Source organism: Chrysochloris asiatica, unplaced genomic scaffold (genome assembly GCF_000296735.1).
Source record: "Chrysochloris asiatica unplaced genomic scaffold, ChrAsi1.0 scaffold00079, whole genome shotgun sequence".
NCBI lineage: Eukaryota > Metazoa > Chordata > Mammalia > Afrosoricida > Chrysochloridae > Chrysochloris > Chrysochloris asiatica.
Genome location: NW_006408597.1, coordinates 4,307,497 through 4,320,254, shown reverse-complemented (window position 1 = coordinate 4,320,254; position 12,758 = coordinate 4,307,497). Strand labels below are relative to the sequence as shown.

The 12,758-nt window shown below is 43.6% G+C and overlaps 1 protein-coding gene across 5 annotated transcripts in view; it reads right to left on the bottom strand.

Annotated features, from left to right (window-relative positions):
• Nucleotides 1-96: 96 nt before the first annotated feature.
• Nucleotides 97-12,758, bottom strand: part of NUMB (numb homolog (Drosophila)) — a 60,069-nt gene continuing 47,407 nt past the window's right edge. For 2 of the 5 annotated variants that reach the window (XM_006865548.1, XM_006865549.1), the window contains 6 exons: nucleotides 10,464-10,604; nucleotides 7,963-8,167; nucleotides 6,897-7,190; nucleotides 5,214-5,363; nucleotides 2,484-2,630; nucleotides 970-1,688 (listed from right to left, as the gene is read on the bottom strand). In XM_006865548.1, the coding sequence (XP_006865610.1) occupies nucleotides 970-1,688; nucleotides 2,484-2,630; nucleotides 5,214-5,363; nucleotides 6,897-7,190; nucleotides 7,963-8,167; nucleotides 10,464-10,604 (1,656 nt within the window). Of the gene's footprint in view, nucleotides 1,689-2,483; nucleotides 2,631-5,213; nucleotides 5,364-6,896; nucleotides 7,191-7,962; nucleotides 8,168-10,463; nucleotides 10,605-12,758 lie in introns of all 5 variants that reach the window. The other 3 variants (XM_006865550.1, XM_006865551.1, XM_006865552.1) reach the window with 3 other exon arrangements.

The window sequence follows — 12,758 nt, the reverse complement described above, 5'->3', positions numbered from 1 at the left end:
GTTCGCAGCCCGATTCGTAACCACTACGCTACAAAAACAGATTAACATAAGGAAAATACCTATTCTCTACAGCACATGACATTAGAATGCCATCGGAGGTTTAAAACCAGGACAATACTGCTCTTTCCTTTTCTTTATAACTACAACCTAATAACTGAATTGGTCACAAGCATGATTGTTGTTGCAATGTGCTACTTACAATGAAAGATACCAAACAAGTGAGGGATCCCATCTGCCACCTCCAACCTTTCTGTTTACTTCAATAGGCATCAATGATAAATCAATCTTATGTACAGTTTCTTACAGCTAACCCTTTTACCTTTGGCAAGATTACTTACAACTCATACAACTTTTTAATATTGAGAACTATTTAAAATATTCTAAATGCATAAAAATAAAGATTTTGGCTTTTTTGATATATATTTATAATATTTATTCTGTTACTCAAAATGGAAGCTCAACTTTATCCCCCAGATTCTGCTGTGGGGCTGCTGATGTGCCCACCCAGAATCCTGGCAGTGTGGCCTGCCCTCTCCCACCCAGCCCGAGTACAAGCCACTCTGTTCCTGCTCTCTAAGACAGGCTAGTACTGAGGAGGCAGGTGAGTGGCCTGAGAAACAAAGGGAGATCGTTTTGCTTCCTGTTGTATTTTATATTCCAGTAAGTGTGCTTTGAATACACATTCCTGTTGCGATACTTCTGCCTCTCTGTTTCCAGAGACTTGTAAGGAGATGAAGGAAGACAGAGGGCAACATTTCTCATGACTTTAACCTAACTGCAAGGCAGCTCTTTTCCAGAAATGGGTTTCCCACTTCTTTCAAAAATGCCACCCCCCCTCACTGCACTCTGGGACTAGACTTGTTCCAGGGGACCTTTGGGATTACTGAAAAGTGTCTGGTCAGGAAGACAAAGTCCCCTTCGTGCCACTGACCTCCACCCCTGCCCAAGGATGCACAAGATACCTAAGCCTTAAAGTTCAATTTCAAAGGTCTTCTGTAAGTCACTGGAGAAAGGGTTGGTGGGAGACGGGTTAGTACGTTGCTTGGACTTGCTTTCTAATGCAGCCCACTGCACTTCGAAAGGATCCACAGGGCAGGTACCTGCAGGAACCTCTGTGTGCTTGTCTCCTGAGGCCAACCTGCCGTCGTCTACACCATTGAAAGCGGCAGAACCGTTGAGGTGCTGAGCAGGTGGCTTAAGGAAAGGACTGGCGGCAGCACTGCTCGTCTCATACTGAGGGAATGTCTGCTGCTTGACCAGGCTGGGTGACTGACGGGGGTGGACAGGCTGAGGATGGCCTGCTGTGCCGAACACGTTGGCTACCATCTGGGAGGGAGTGATGCCCACCACAGGCACCTTAGGGGCTGGGTAGGGCATCCCGTTGGTCAGAGGATAGGACTGGGCAGGGACAAAGGCTGGCTGCAGGGGTGGAACCACACCGACTGGCACCACGGGCTGAGAGGCGAGGAATGCGTTCCCTTGGAAAGGCGGTGCTGGCTGGGAGACGGCAGCAGGTGGAGGAGGCTGGAGAACGGGCTGCAGAGGAGCAGCTGCAGCCTGGGGCTGCTGAACCCGGACACTCTTGGACACCTCTTCTAACCAGCGGTCTGCCTCAGAGGGAGTGCGTCTGTGGCCAGCCTGGAAGAGACCTGGAGAGGCACCACCAGAAGACTGACCCCACTCCGTCCCTGGAACCAACAAGATGAACAGTGACAAAAGAGTCATTAGGAACTTTTCTTGTTTTATAACCTTGACTATTTGGATGCTGCTAGAACAGGTCTGCCAAATGGGACATTTTGTGCTTTTGGTAGGTGGGAGGAAAGTATTATAGCTGAAGAAACTTAGTGGGGAGACAAACAGAACCTGTCAGACACGCTGGCTCAGGAAGCCAGTTACGTTAAAGGGCTGTTTAGATGCTATATTTAATTGCACTGAACACGGGCAGCTAGCTGTCTGGCATCAGACGCTCTCGTCACTGACACGGCTCCTTGCCAGGCCAGAAGTCAGCGTGCACGAGCACTAAAGGGCCTACTCTGTCAGGGCAAAAAGTTAGGCCCATGCCTAACTCCCAGATATATACTGTCTTTCTAGTGAACTGCCTATATTGCTATTTCAAAACCTTAGGTTTATGGTGAATACATGTTCACGACAGGAAAACAAGAAAGCACACAAAAGCAAAAACAAAAGTGCCAGAGACTGGCTGTTTGTAGCCGGAGCACTGTAGGGTCCAGCCTTCCCACAGGGAGGTCCACAGATCAGCTAACCCCGAGGGACTCGGGGCAGGGCCAGGAAACCTAGTCTCTAAAAGCTCCACAGTCCGAGTTAAGAACCACCAATTGAAACCTTTTTTATTCCTCTCTTAAATGCAGTTTACTTCCAGGAGTGAACATACTTTTCCTGAAGAGATTTCTCCTCAGGACGATTTTAGAGCTAGGTCATGTATCTGACCCCAGAATCCTCACCACCATCTGTGGCCACCTTACCCGAACGTGTGGCTGCAATTTCCTTGTTAGCAGCATCAGGGGCCTGGGCCCAAGGGTTGGTTTCACGCACAGGCACTGCTACAGGTGCTAGAGCAGTATGGGCGGGCTTAGCAGTAAGCACATGGAAGGCAGAGTCAGTGCCATTAGCTACAATGGGAGCAGACAACATCAATGGAGTTAATGCATGCAGGCTGGGCAGTGACCCCGGGAGCTGGCTCAGTCAGGCCATGGGCAATACTGCTGGAACAGATACACATCTTCTGATGTTGTGTTGGGATAATCATGCTCTCTTGCAATGGATATGCAAACCTTTTGGCAAAAGTATTAGAGGTGGTCATGAAAATGGCTACACTAATGAAATCAATTGACTATTCTAGGAAAACATGTGCATGGGGGAGGGGAAATATAGCCTATCAAATTTCAAATCCAACCAAACAGAGGTGCTGTGTCTTAAGAGCAACAAAAATCTAACTATTCTCAATGTAGCACAGCCTTAGTTATAATTGAGTAGATGAGACATTTTCCTCTTTAATCACTTTTCCAAAAGATCAAATTATGTCATCAGAAATTAAAATGGATAAAATAATTTCTTACTATGAGCTAGGCATTATGCTAAGAATACTTTAAATTCATTATTGGATCTGTTCTCTCTTAAACCCCACAAAGCAGGAATTATCCTCATAATCAAACTTGGTTTTAATTTGCTTACAGAGTCAATTTCATCTTTTAAGTATGTTTCCCTTCAGTAATGTTCATACTATCTCCAAGGACCCACTATTGTTCCCTTATCTCCATTTATTAAAATCTTGTTTCTGTTGCTCCAGATATGAAAGTGTGTCAAAAGTTAGTGGAAAAATCCCACTATCTTTTAATTCCACATCTCCATGAGTTTGGAAGCCCCTTCTTACCTATTCCATCAGTGTCTACTCCTGATCCTCAGGTCTTTCTCATCTTTAGAAGGCGCAGGCACTGAGGCAGCACCTTCGTCACCCCACATTATGATCATTCCCTTGTGGGGACTGCATAGCCATGATTGCGGCGTTGGTGGCATTTACTCACCAGGGCGTGGTTAAAAGTCTAGCTCACTCTTAGACTAGGAGGAACTCTTTCCAGGTAAAGAAAGGCTGTTTTATTCAGATTGGTATACTGAGGATCTCTGGTGGCACAGTGGGCTAAGCACTGGACTGCTAACTAAAAGGCTGACAGTTTGAACCCACTAGTTGTTCTGCAGGAGGAGGATGAGGCAGTCTGCTCCCGTAAGGATTTACAGCCCTGGGAACCCTACAGGAACATCTACTCCATGCTACCAGGTCACTGGGGGGCTCAGTCAGGAGAATGGTGATGGTATTGTATTCAGAAAGACTTGGGTTTATTCCGGCTCTGAGACTTTGGGCAAATTACTTAATCTCTTTGCGCCTCATGGTCCTTATCTGTAATGCCTACTGCGGAGCTGCAATGAGAGGATATGTTAGTCCTTACCACGTGTGACGGGCATGCACTGCTAAATGCTCAATGGTTTGTAGCTTAGTTCTTACTGGTCCTACAGATTAGGTGACGTGAAAAATCATTTGGTACACAGGAGTATAAAAGTTTATTTAAGAGTGGGATCCCTTTGAGAAAAAGCATGCCGTAATTCCCTCCTTTAGGAGTGGGGTACTGTCTCCACAGCACAAGTCAAAGGGCCTGGCTCTTTTCTCTGATCTGTTTCTCAGAAGAAATGGAGTTCCAATTCTAAAGGAACATTAACTTAAAAGCTTAGACTTTAAGACGTAGAAATTCCTTGCTGACTTCTAAGTCAACACCAACTGTTAACTTGGTATCATTGAAAAAACTTTTAGTAAGTCTTCAATGTCACAAAGGCTAACTTTAGGGCATTAGCTGTAGAAAATGAACTAAAGAGTCCAAAGATGTGCCCTTTCTTTATGCCTAGCCTCTTGGGGTAGGGTAGAGACTATGTAAGCCTCTGATTTCTCTATTGACATTCTGAGCTAGATAATTCTTTGTTGGTTGGGAGGAGAATGGGTAGAAACAGATCGTCATGTGCATTGTAGTTTATTAACACGATCTCTGGCCTCTACCCAGCTAGATGGGTAGAGATGAAAAACCACATCCTTCTCAAGTTGTAATACCCCCAAATGGTCTCAGATAATCGCTTAGAAGACCACCAAACCCACTGTCATTGGGTTGATTCCTATACATACGAACTCTTCAGAGGGTTTCTGAGACTGTAGGTCTTTACAGAAGCAGACAGCCTCATCTTTCTCCTGGGCAGCAGCCAGTGAGTTTGAACGACGCTTGTCCCACAGCTCCACCAGGGCACCTTAGATAATCCCTAAGGTGGGGACAAAACTGCCACTGGTTGAAAACCACTGCCCTAGAGAAGACGTGACACTAGAACCAAGTCTGATGATTGTTGGTATAGGAGAACTGGTGGGATATTATGCACCCTACAGAGACATGAGGCAAAGGAAGTGTTCGACTAGGGCAACAGAAGCTCCTCTAGAATGGGGTGAAGGAAAAGTCTGTACATGCAAAACGAGGAATGCTGACATTTTAGGAAGCAACAAAGGGAACAGAACACAAAGACATTGTCAAATGAAAATTGTCGAACAGGGAAATGAATGGATTAGGCCAGTTCCTGGGAAGCTGAAGATGCCAACTGACAGTGAGCAGTGTAATAAAATGGCTAGTTTCAATGAGAACTGGTAAGTAGGACAACAAAGCACCGACCTTGAAAGGCAGGAGACTGTGGTGCCGCCATTGTCACTGGCTTGGTCATTGGAGCGGATGAGAAGGGATCCTCAGAGGGCATGCTGAAGGCATTGGTGATCTGCGAACACAGGGAGCTGATGCTCTCTGCTTCCCCTTCTAACTCTGGCACTGCAAGGCAAACACACAAAGGTTCCAGACAGAAAAACTGACCACTCCCAAGTATATAACTATAGGACACAAGGTGATATTTCATACTGAAATCTCTTATTTGTAGAAGAAAATGTATCAATTGTCAGGCGGAGCTACAAAAGCAGTTTTAGAAACTTTACTGACCATAATTTCACTGGCTTTTTAGATAGGAAAGTCTACAAAACTGTCAACAATTCATGCATTAAGGTATATCCTCCTCGCTTGTAACCCCCCAATTTCTTCTCCTCTGTGACACTCTTTATGCCAAGATGTTCAGCTAACTAGAGCTCTAGATTGAGAAGACAGCTGTAACCTGTGTGACCCTGAGTTAAGTTCTGGAGCCAACTAGTGATTCTATCAGAAAACGGGCTGGGACACCAGTGGGTGTTCAGAGCCTTTCTCTGCTGGCACTGAGCTGCCATCACTCTGTGTTTGCCAAGGTCTCTAATCTAGTACCAAGCCTGTGAGCTGTGATACCGTGATAGAGTGAACTGCTCTCTGGGACTCTCGAGACTGTTCTTAATACCAACTCAGGGATAATTCGGTGTCACTGAGGAAGCTAATTATGCATGCTGAACCTTTGTTTGCTCATCTGTAAAAAGAGATTAGCAGTGTTTGCTTCCCAACTGCCCCAAAGGGAGACTGAAAATGAGGTACTTGAAACGTCTGGAATTTCAGTTTTTATAGACGCTGAATGCTGGGAAGACCCCCTTAATTGTCTAGTCCTAAAGCCTGTTCTTTAGGCCTAGTTTCATTTGTTAAAAGAACTGTGCTCTGTTCCTGATGTCACCACCACTGAGCGTGTTCTCTTGAAACAGTGCTTCCTCGTATTCCATAATGGCAGCCACTCAACCTGTCTCAGAGGGAAGTAAAATAGAGCCCAATCAAAGCACTGACCAGATCTGACATTATAACTACGGATCTTATGATGAGGAGAGAGCTGCTGGGGCTGGCTCAGCTGCACAGAGGCCACATAAAGGCCGCTGTGGCAGTTCTGAAAGGTAATGAATACGTGTGAGCAAGCCCACTCACTGTATCTGATGAACAACGGAGCCTAGATTCACACAGAAGTTCCGTTTAGAGTTTCCTCACTATGGAGCCAGCCAGTCACAAGGACAATGGGCACGTATCCATTTCTTTGGATACATCTGACAGCAATGCTATTTAACTGTATGTGTTTCCAAAGTCTCCAGTGAATTCCCAGCTAGGTCCCAAGTGGAAGAATAAGAATGGAAACTTGAGACTCTTGATGTTTAGAAGCAGGTTGACGAAGAGGTAGTACACAAACTACAAACATTGAAGCTCAGGCTAGAAATATCCCTCACAGATCTGTCATCTATTTGTTGAAGAAAAAGATTCACATCACCTTCCACAGAGTTTAGTTTTCTCTTACTGGGAAATGACATAAAATACAACCACCACCCAGCCTTAGGGGAGAGGCGTGGATAGTCTGACAGAAACGCTAAGGCTTCATTGCCAGAGCACCCGTGAGTGGGGCGGTGGCTGCATTACCTGCATTTTTGATGGGGAAATCAGTCTTCCTCTGCATAGTGGAAGGCAACTCATTGATCCGCAGGGAAAGTTGGCGTTTAAAGGGTGACATCTTCTGGCTAAGGGCAGGAAATCCTCGGAAAGAACCCTGGCGGGCAAGTTGTTCAATCGGTGCATGCCGGCGCGGGATGGCATGGGGGTTGTTCATCTCCAGAGAGGCCGTGGCATCCGAAGTGGGAGAGGTGGGAGAAGACGGTGATGGGGCACTGTTGCCTGGGGCCACTGAAGAGCCAACAGCTGCCTTATCTGCTTCAGCTCAAGAAAAACAAGAGAACGAGGATCTTTTTTGTAATATCTTCAAATGATTTCTTCATAAAATGAGTTTATAAAGCTGAGGAACAAAACCTCTCCTATGTTGATCCCTCTCCTTTTTCCAGGGCCGTTAAGAAATAAGTTAGAGGTCCTCCCAAGTAGTTAAAAAATACACCCAACTCAACTTCAGACAACAGACTGACTGAGTGCTTGTATAGGCATTTCTGCTATGATCTTATGTGTTCCCTAAAAACTCACTCTGGCTAAGTCATACACAAAAAGCTGCAGCCATGGGAAAAGAGGTGCCTCTCAAACTCTACAATCTCATCAAAGCACGAGCACCATTAAATCTATACCTGCATTTGCACCCCACATTACAGGCGGTGGATACTTTCAGCCCTAACCCCTGAGATGTCTTCATTCAGAACAATAGAAATAAGATGCCTCACAGCACTCAGAAGCATCTGACAATGGAGGCAGGTTGTGCGTAGCTACTACCAACCTTGGTTTTAAACACAGAGGAAAATACCTTTGTAGCTTCTTTAACTACACTCTCAGCTTCCCCAGAAAGCTTCACATAACATAAAGCAGAAACATTTTGGAAACTACTAGGCACTCTGAAGGAAGACACTTTGATAGGGCTGCCACCTTTGTTCTTAAGGGCTTCAACATTGCTAAGGCTTTCTTCTCTTTGTGAGAAAGCGTGCTCCTGACACCTTCAAAATAGTAAGCTGTGGGCGGGGAAATGGGTATTGAAGCCACAGTAGAGCAGTACCTTTCTTGGCATCCTGGATTTGCTTCATGATTTCCTCTCTTTCTGCCTGTTCAGTGGCTGTTGTGACACGGAATGACCCTTCTCTTGTAAAGGTGGTCCGGCTAGCATCAAAAGTAGCAGTCACGCCACATTCCTTCTCCCGCTTCTGCTTCCGTTCTAAGCAGGCTGCAAAAGCACAGCCTACCGCATGGCTCAACCTTTCACCCTGGGTAGAGCAGAAGGTGGTTTCAAAATGGTTTTAGAATGACTGTACCAACCTTTATGAGTTAGCTTGGGGGAAAAAAAAATAATCTGTTTTTACACAAGACAAAAGAAAATGTTAGGAGTTCTAGTTCAATATTCGATTTGAATACATTAAATTTGAGTGTATGCCAAATTAATGAAAATGAATAGAGTACCATAGGTCACGCTGATGACGCCATACAAACTGCACGGGTCCCGTGCATAGTGATCATCAGTGATCTGTGCTTTTGAGAGCAGCCACTGACCTCCTCTCCACGCAGGCTCCCTTGTCACTTTACCTTGGGCTACAGCCCTCAGTCTTGATCTGCAAGTCCTCAAACCTAGCATTACTAAGAAACCACTGAAAAGTCAGCGCAAATTTACAAGTTTAAGCGTACCATCCAAATAGAAAGTGTAACGTATGTCTAGAAGTAAGAAGTACACACTTAGAACTTTTGATCGGTAAGTCCACCTCCAGTTCTGAGAAGCTTGCCTGCATGCTCTTCCTCCTGAAAGCCCTCTGTGTCTGAGGCCTGAGGTGTCCCTGACACCTGCCTTTCCCTATCCTCTTCTAGCTCTCAACTCTACCTCCCAACCACACACAGCAAATGTTTTATTCATATCCTCGACTTATAAAGCAATTAAATAGATAAATGGATTTTTTTATGTGTAGTAAACACTACTATATAGATATGCTAGATTATCTCAGAGTAAATTAATAAATTCATTGCACGATTTTTACTATGCTTATTTGCATTTTAAACCATAGTCCCTAACTGTAGAACAAGAAAGTTAAAGACAGTACAATAGCTGTTGGTATTGGCAGTACTACAAAGAGATATCTGGGAGCAGAGAGCCCTCTTTGTGGTTCCCGTATCAGTCACTCCTCCATGAACAAATAATTTCATGGAATTTCCCAGCATCAGTTATAATGTGAGGTAGTCTTAAACATTTTACATTACTGCAAACCTTTTGACTGCTTATTTAAAGACTGACAGACTTACTCTTTATGAATCCCAATGTATTTCCATCTAACTTCCTAGTAGGAAAATACCAGGCTAGGTGTGAAAGCACGAAGCGGGATGAGCGAGTATTGAAAGAGCCTTAGATTCTTAGAGCATTGGAACATAGCTCAATCCAACGGAAAGGCGCTCGTTATTTTTCCTAGGCCCAGGAAAGTGATTCTCAAAGTGATTTCCCAACTAGCACCAACAGATCACCTGGGAACTTCCTAGAAATGCAAATTCTCCAGTGCCTCCTCAGACCCACTGAATCAAAAACTCTGGGGGTGGGACCCAGCAATTAGGGCTTTAACAAGTGTTCCAGGTGGTTCTGATCTGTGAGATGTACTGGCCGAGGGGATTCAAACACTTGAAGAGCCATGATTTGACAAGGAAAGGGTTTTTTAACTAGCAAAGGGACAGTCTTGAAAGCTTGAATTTGCTTTGGACTTAAAGTGGACTACATTACCATCTTTGGTGGGCTTTCTTAGGGTGGGAAACAAAAGTAGCATCCAGTCTCTAAGCCCCTGTGTCAAATCAAGTAGAAAAGTTTAACAATAGAAGCTGCGGTTTCTGGGGCAGTCATCATGGACCAGACTCAAGGCTCGGCATGTTTATGTTCATCATCTAATTGAGTTTTCACATCAGTTACCTCCACTAAGTGGGCACTGAGAGCAAGAGCCGGCTGAGAACCAGATTGGACTCCAAGGCCTCTCTGTACCACCAGCTCACAAAACTTCCAGAAAAACTTCTGGTTAAGCTCTGGCAACAGCTTTATTGAGTGTACTTTTCATGAATGACTACACTGCCTTGTTGTTTGGACTTGTAAAAACCCAGAAATTACCTGCAAGATCATAACAGAAGACACTTGTCTTGCGCATCAGAATTTTGGTAATTTACGTGATGGATGAAATTATTCTTGATTTTTACGCAAAAATTAAGTTTACCATGCAACAATTTCTAGCATAGTCCAATTTATTGTACTTTAGCATTTTATTTTCTAATTTAAAAATACTCCAACTCAATTATTTTGTTTGTAGTAAAATCTCTTAGTTCTGAATACAGTTTCAATAAAGAGTGCTTTTAAAAACAGTTCAATAACTAGTGCACTTAAACTTTTTCTTAAAGTCACAATTTCACCTTGAATCACAGCCAATCATCTTACTCTGAATCACAGAATCACACAGAGAGTGACTAGTTTAGCCACTTTCCAGAGCAGCTGCAGCAGCATACACTGGCTTAAAATCTAGTGGAAACTGCTTGGCTGAGCCAACTCACCGTGTCCTTGACAGCCATGAAGCAATGACAGATCCAGCGCCGAGTGGTGCCATCACGGCATATATAAGAGAAAGCTCTATCAAAGTTCCTATCGGGGGCACAGAAAGAAACCTTTTCTATTGTCTGGTCAACTATGAGGTCCTAGAAAAAGGAAAGCACAAAAGAGAGATGACTGATGAGGTTACTCAAGCCTATAACCACACAGGCTGCTCCTCCACAATACAGAATGCCTGAGCTCTGGAGACCAGCCACTGGCACACTGAGACTGTGACCTGGGAAGGACTCAGATATTTCTTTCACTTCATCAACGATTCTAAAATATTTGTTCGTTGATTCTGGTTTTAGAAGAGCTCGTTTTTATGATAAATTTCATATTTCAACTTAACAATATGTATATATCAATATATGTAACCCAATTTCCACATAACTCACATTTAATGACATCATTCCCAGGCATGTTCTATAGATTTATTAAATTTTATTTTGAGGCTGGCTTTCTTTTTATATACTTGCTGAATGGCACAGTTTACACAAAATGTTTTTTAAATCTTGAGGTACTATGGCTCTTTATGTAAATTTTCCATGCTGAGGTAAGGGTAAAATGCTAAATCAAACCAAATGGATTCTATAAAGTGTTACTTAAAGAGTTACCGTCCTCAAGAGTGGCTTCAGAGTTGGAACTGACTCAACTCAAGGACATCTTAGTCCTCAAACTGACATTTTTGCTCTTGAATACTTTAAAGAGGTCTTGTGTAACATATTTCACTAATGCAGCATGTCGTTTGATTTCTTGACTGCTGCTTCCAAGAGTGTTGATGGCTGCTCCGAGCCAAAAAAAAAAAAACAACAAAAAAATTGTCTTTGACAATTTGAACCTTTTCTCCATTTATCTTGATGTTATTTATTGGTCCAGTGGTGAGGATTTTTGTTTTGTGTACATTCAGATGCAACCCATACTGAAGGCTGTAAACTTAGATATTCATCAGTAAGTATTTTAAGCCCTTTTCATTTTCAGCAAGCAAGGTTGTATCATCTGCATACTGCAGGTTTTTAATGAGTCTTTCTCCAATTCTGATGCCACATTTTTCTTGATATAACTCAGCTCCACAAACTATTTGCTCAGCATACAGACTGAGTAAGTATGGTGAAAGACTACAACCCTGGTGCACAACTTTCTAATTTTAAAATGTTCAGTGTTTCCTTGTTCTGTTCAAACATCTACCTGTTAGTCTATGTACAGGTTCTGCATGAGCACAATTAAGTGTTCTGGAATACTCATTCTCTGCAATGTTGTCCATAGCCTATCTGTTAAGTCTGTCATACTGTGGTGGCTTGTGGGTTACTGTGATTCTGGAAGCGATGCCACTAGGACTTTAAATACCATCAGGGTCACCCATGGTGAACAGGTTTCAGATGAGTTTCCAGACTAAGACAGACTAGGAAGGAGAAGAGATGGACTACTTCCCAATACTAAGTCACTGAAAACCTATGAATAGCTGTGGAACACTGTAAGATAGCACCAAAATATTGAGTATTGAAACATGATGAAGAGCACCAGAATATATATATATGGCTTCCAGGCCCTCAGGGTGGAAGGCACTCAAAATACGACTGGGGAAGAGGTGCCTCTTCAAAGTAGAGTTGACTGTGATGATGTACAGCAAGAGACAGGATTCTCAAATATTGGCTTCTGTTCAGTGGTAAATTTGTGCATGGCCTCTTAACAATGATCTTAATTTATTTTGTTAGTTCCTGCCTTTAGTTAAATATAAAGATGGGAATATAGATTCAAGGAGGACAAGCCACCAATTACCATCATCATTCAAAGTAGAGCTACACTAAAGAATGCCTATGCTGTAAGTAGCCACCAGGGGGCAACATCACCTGCCAATCTGTTGTTAAAGTACTTCTGTCCAGACTCTGTAGAGGTTTCTGTGGCATAAGACCTTTTTAAAGTGTTGAAGAGTAAAGATGTCAGCTTGAGGACTTAGGTGTGCCTGACCCAAGCCATTGTATTTTCAATAACCTCATATGCATGTGAAAGCTGGACAGTGAATAAGAAAGACGGTAGAGGAATTGATGCTTTTGAGTTATGGTGTTGGAGGAGAATATTGAAAGTCCCATGGTCTGTCATAAGAACCAGTAGATCCATTTTGGAAGAAGTGCAGCCAGAGTGCTCCTTGGAGGCCAAGATGGCCAAACTTTGTCTCTCATACTATTGTCAGGAGGGAACCAGTCGCTGGAGAAGGACATCATGTTTGGTAAGGTGGAGGGTCAGAGAAAAAGAGGAAGACC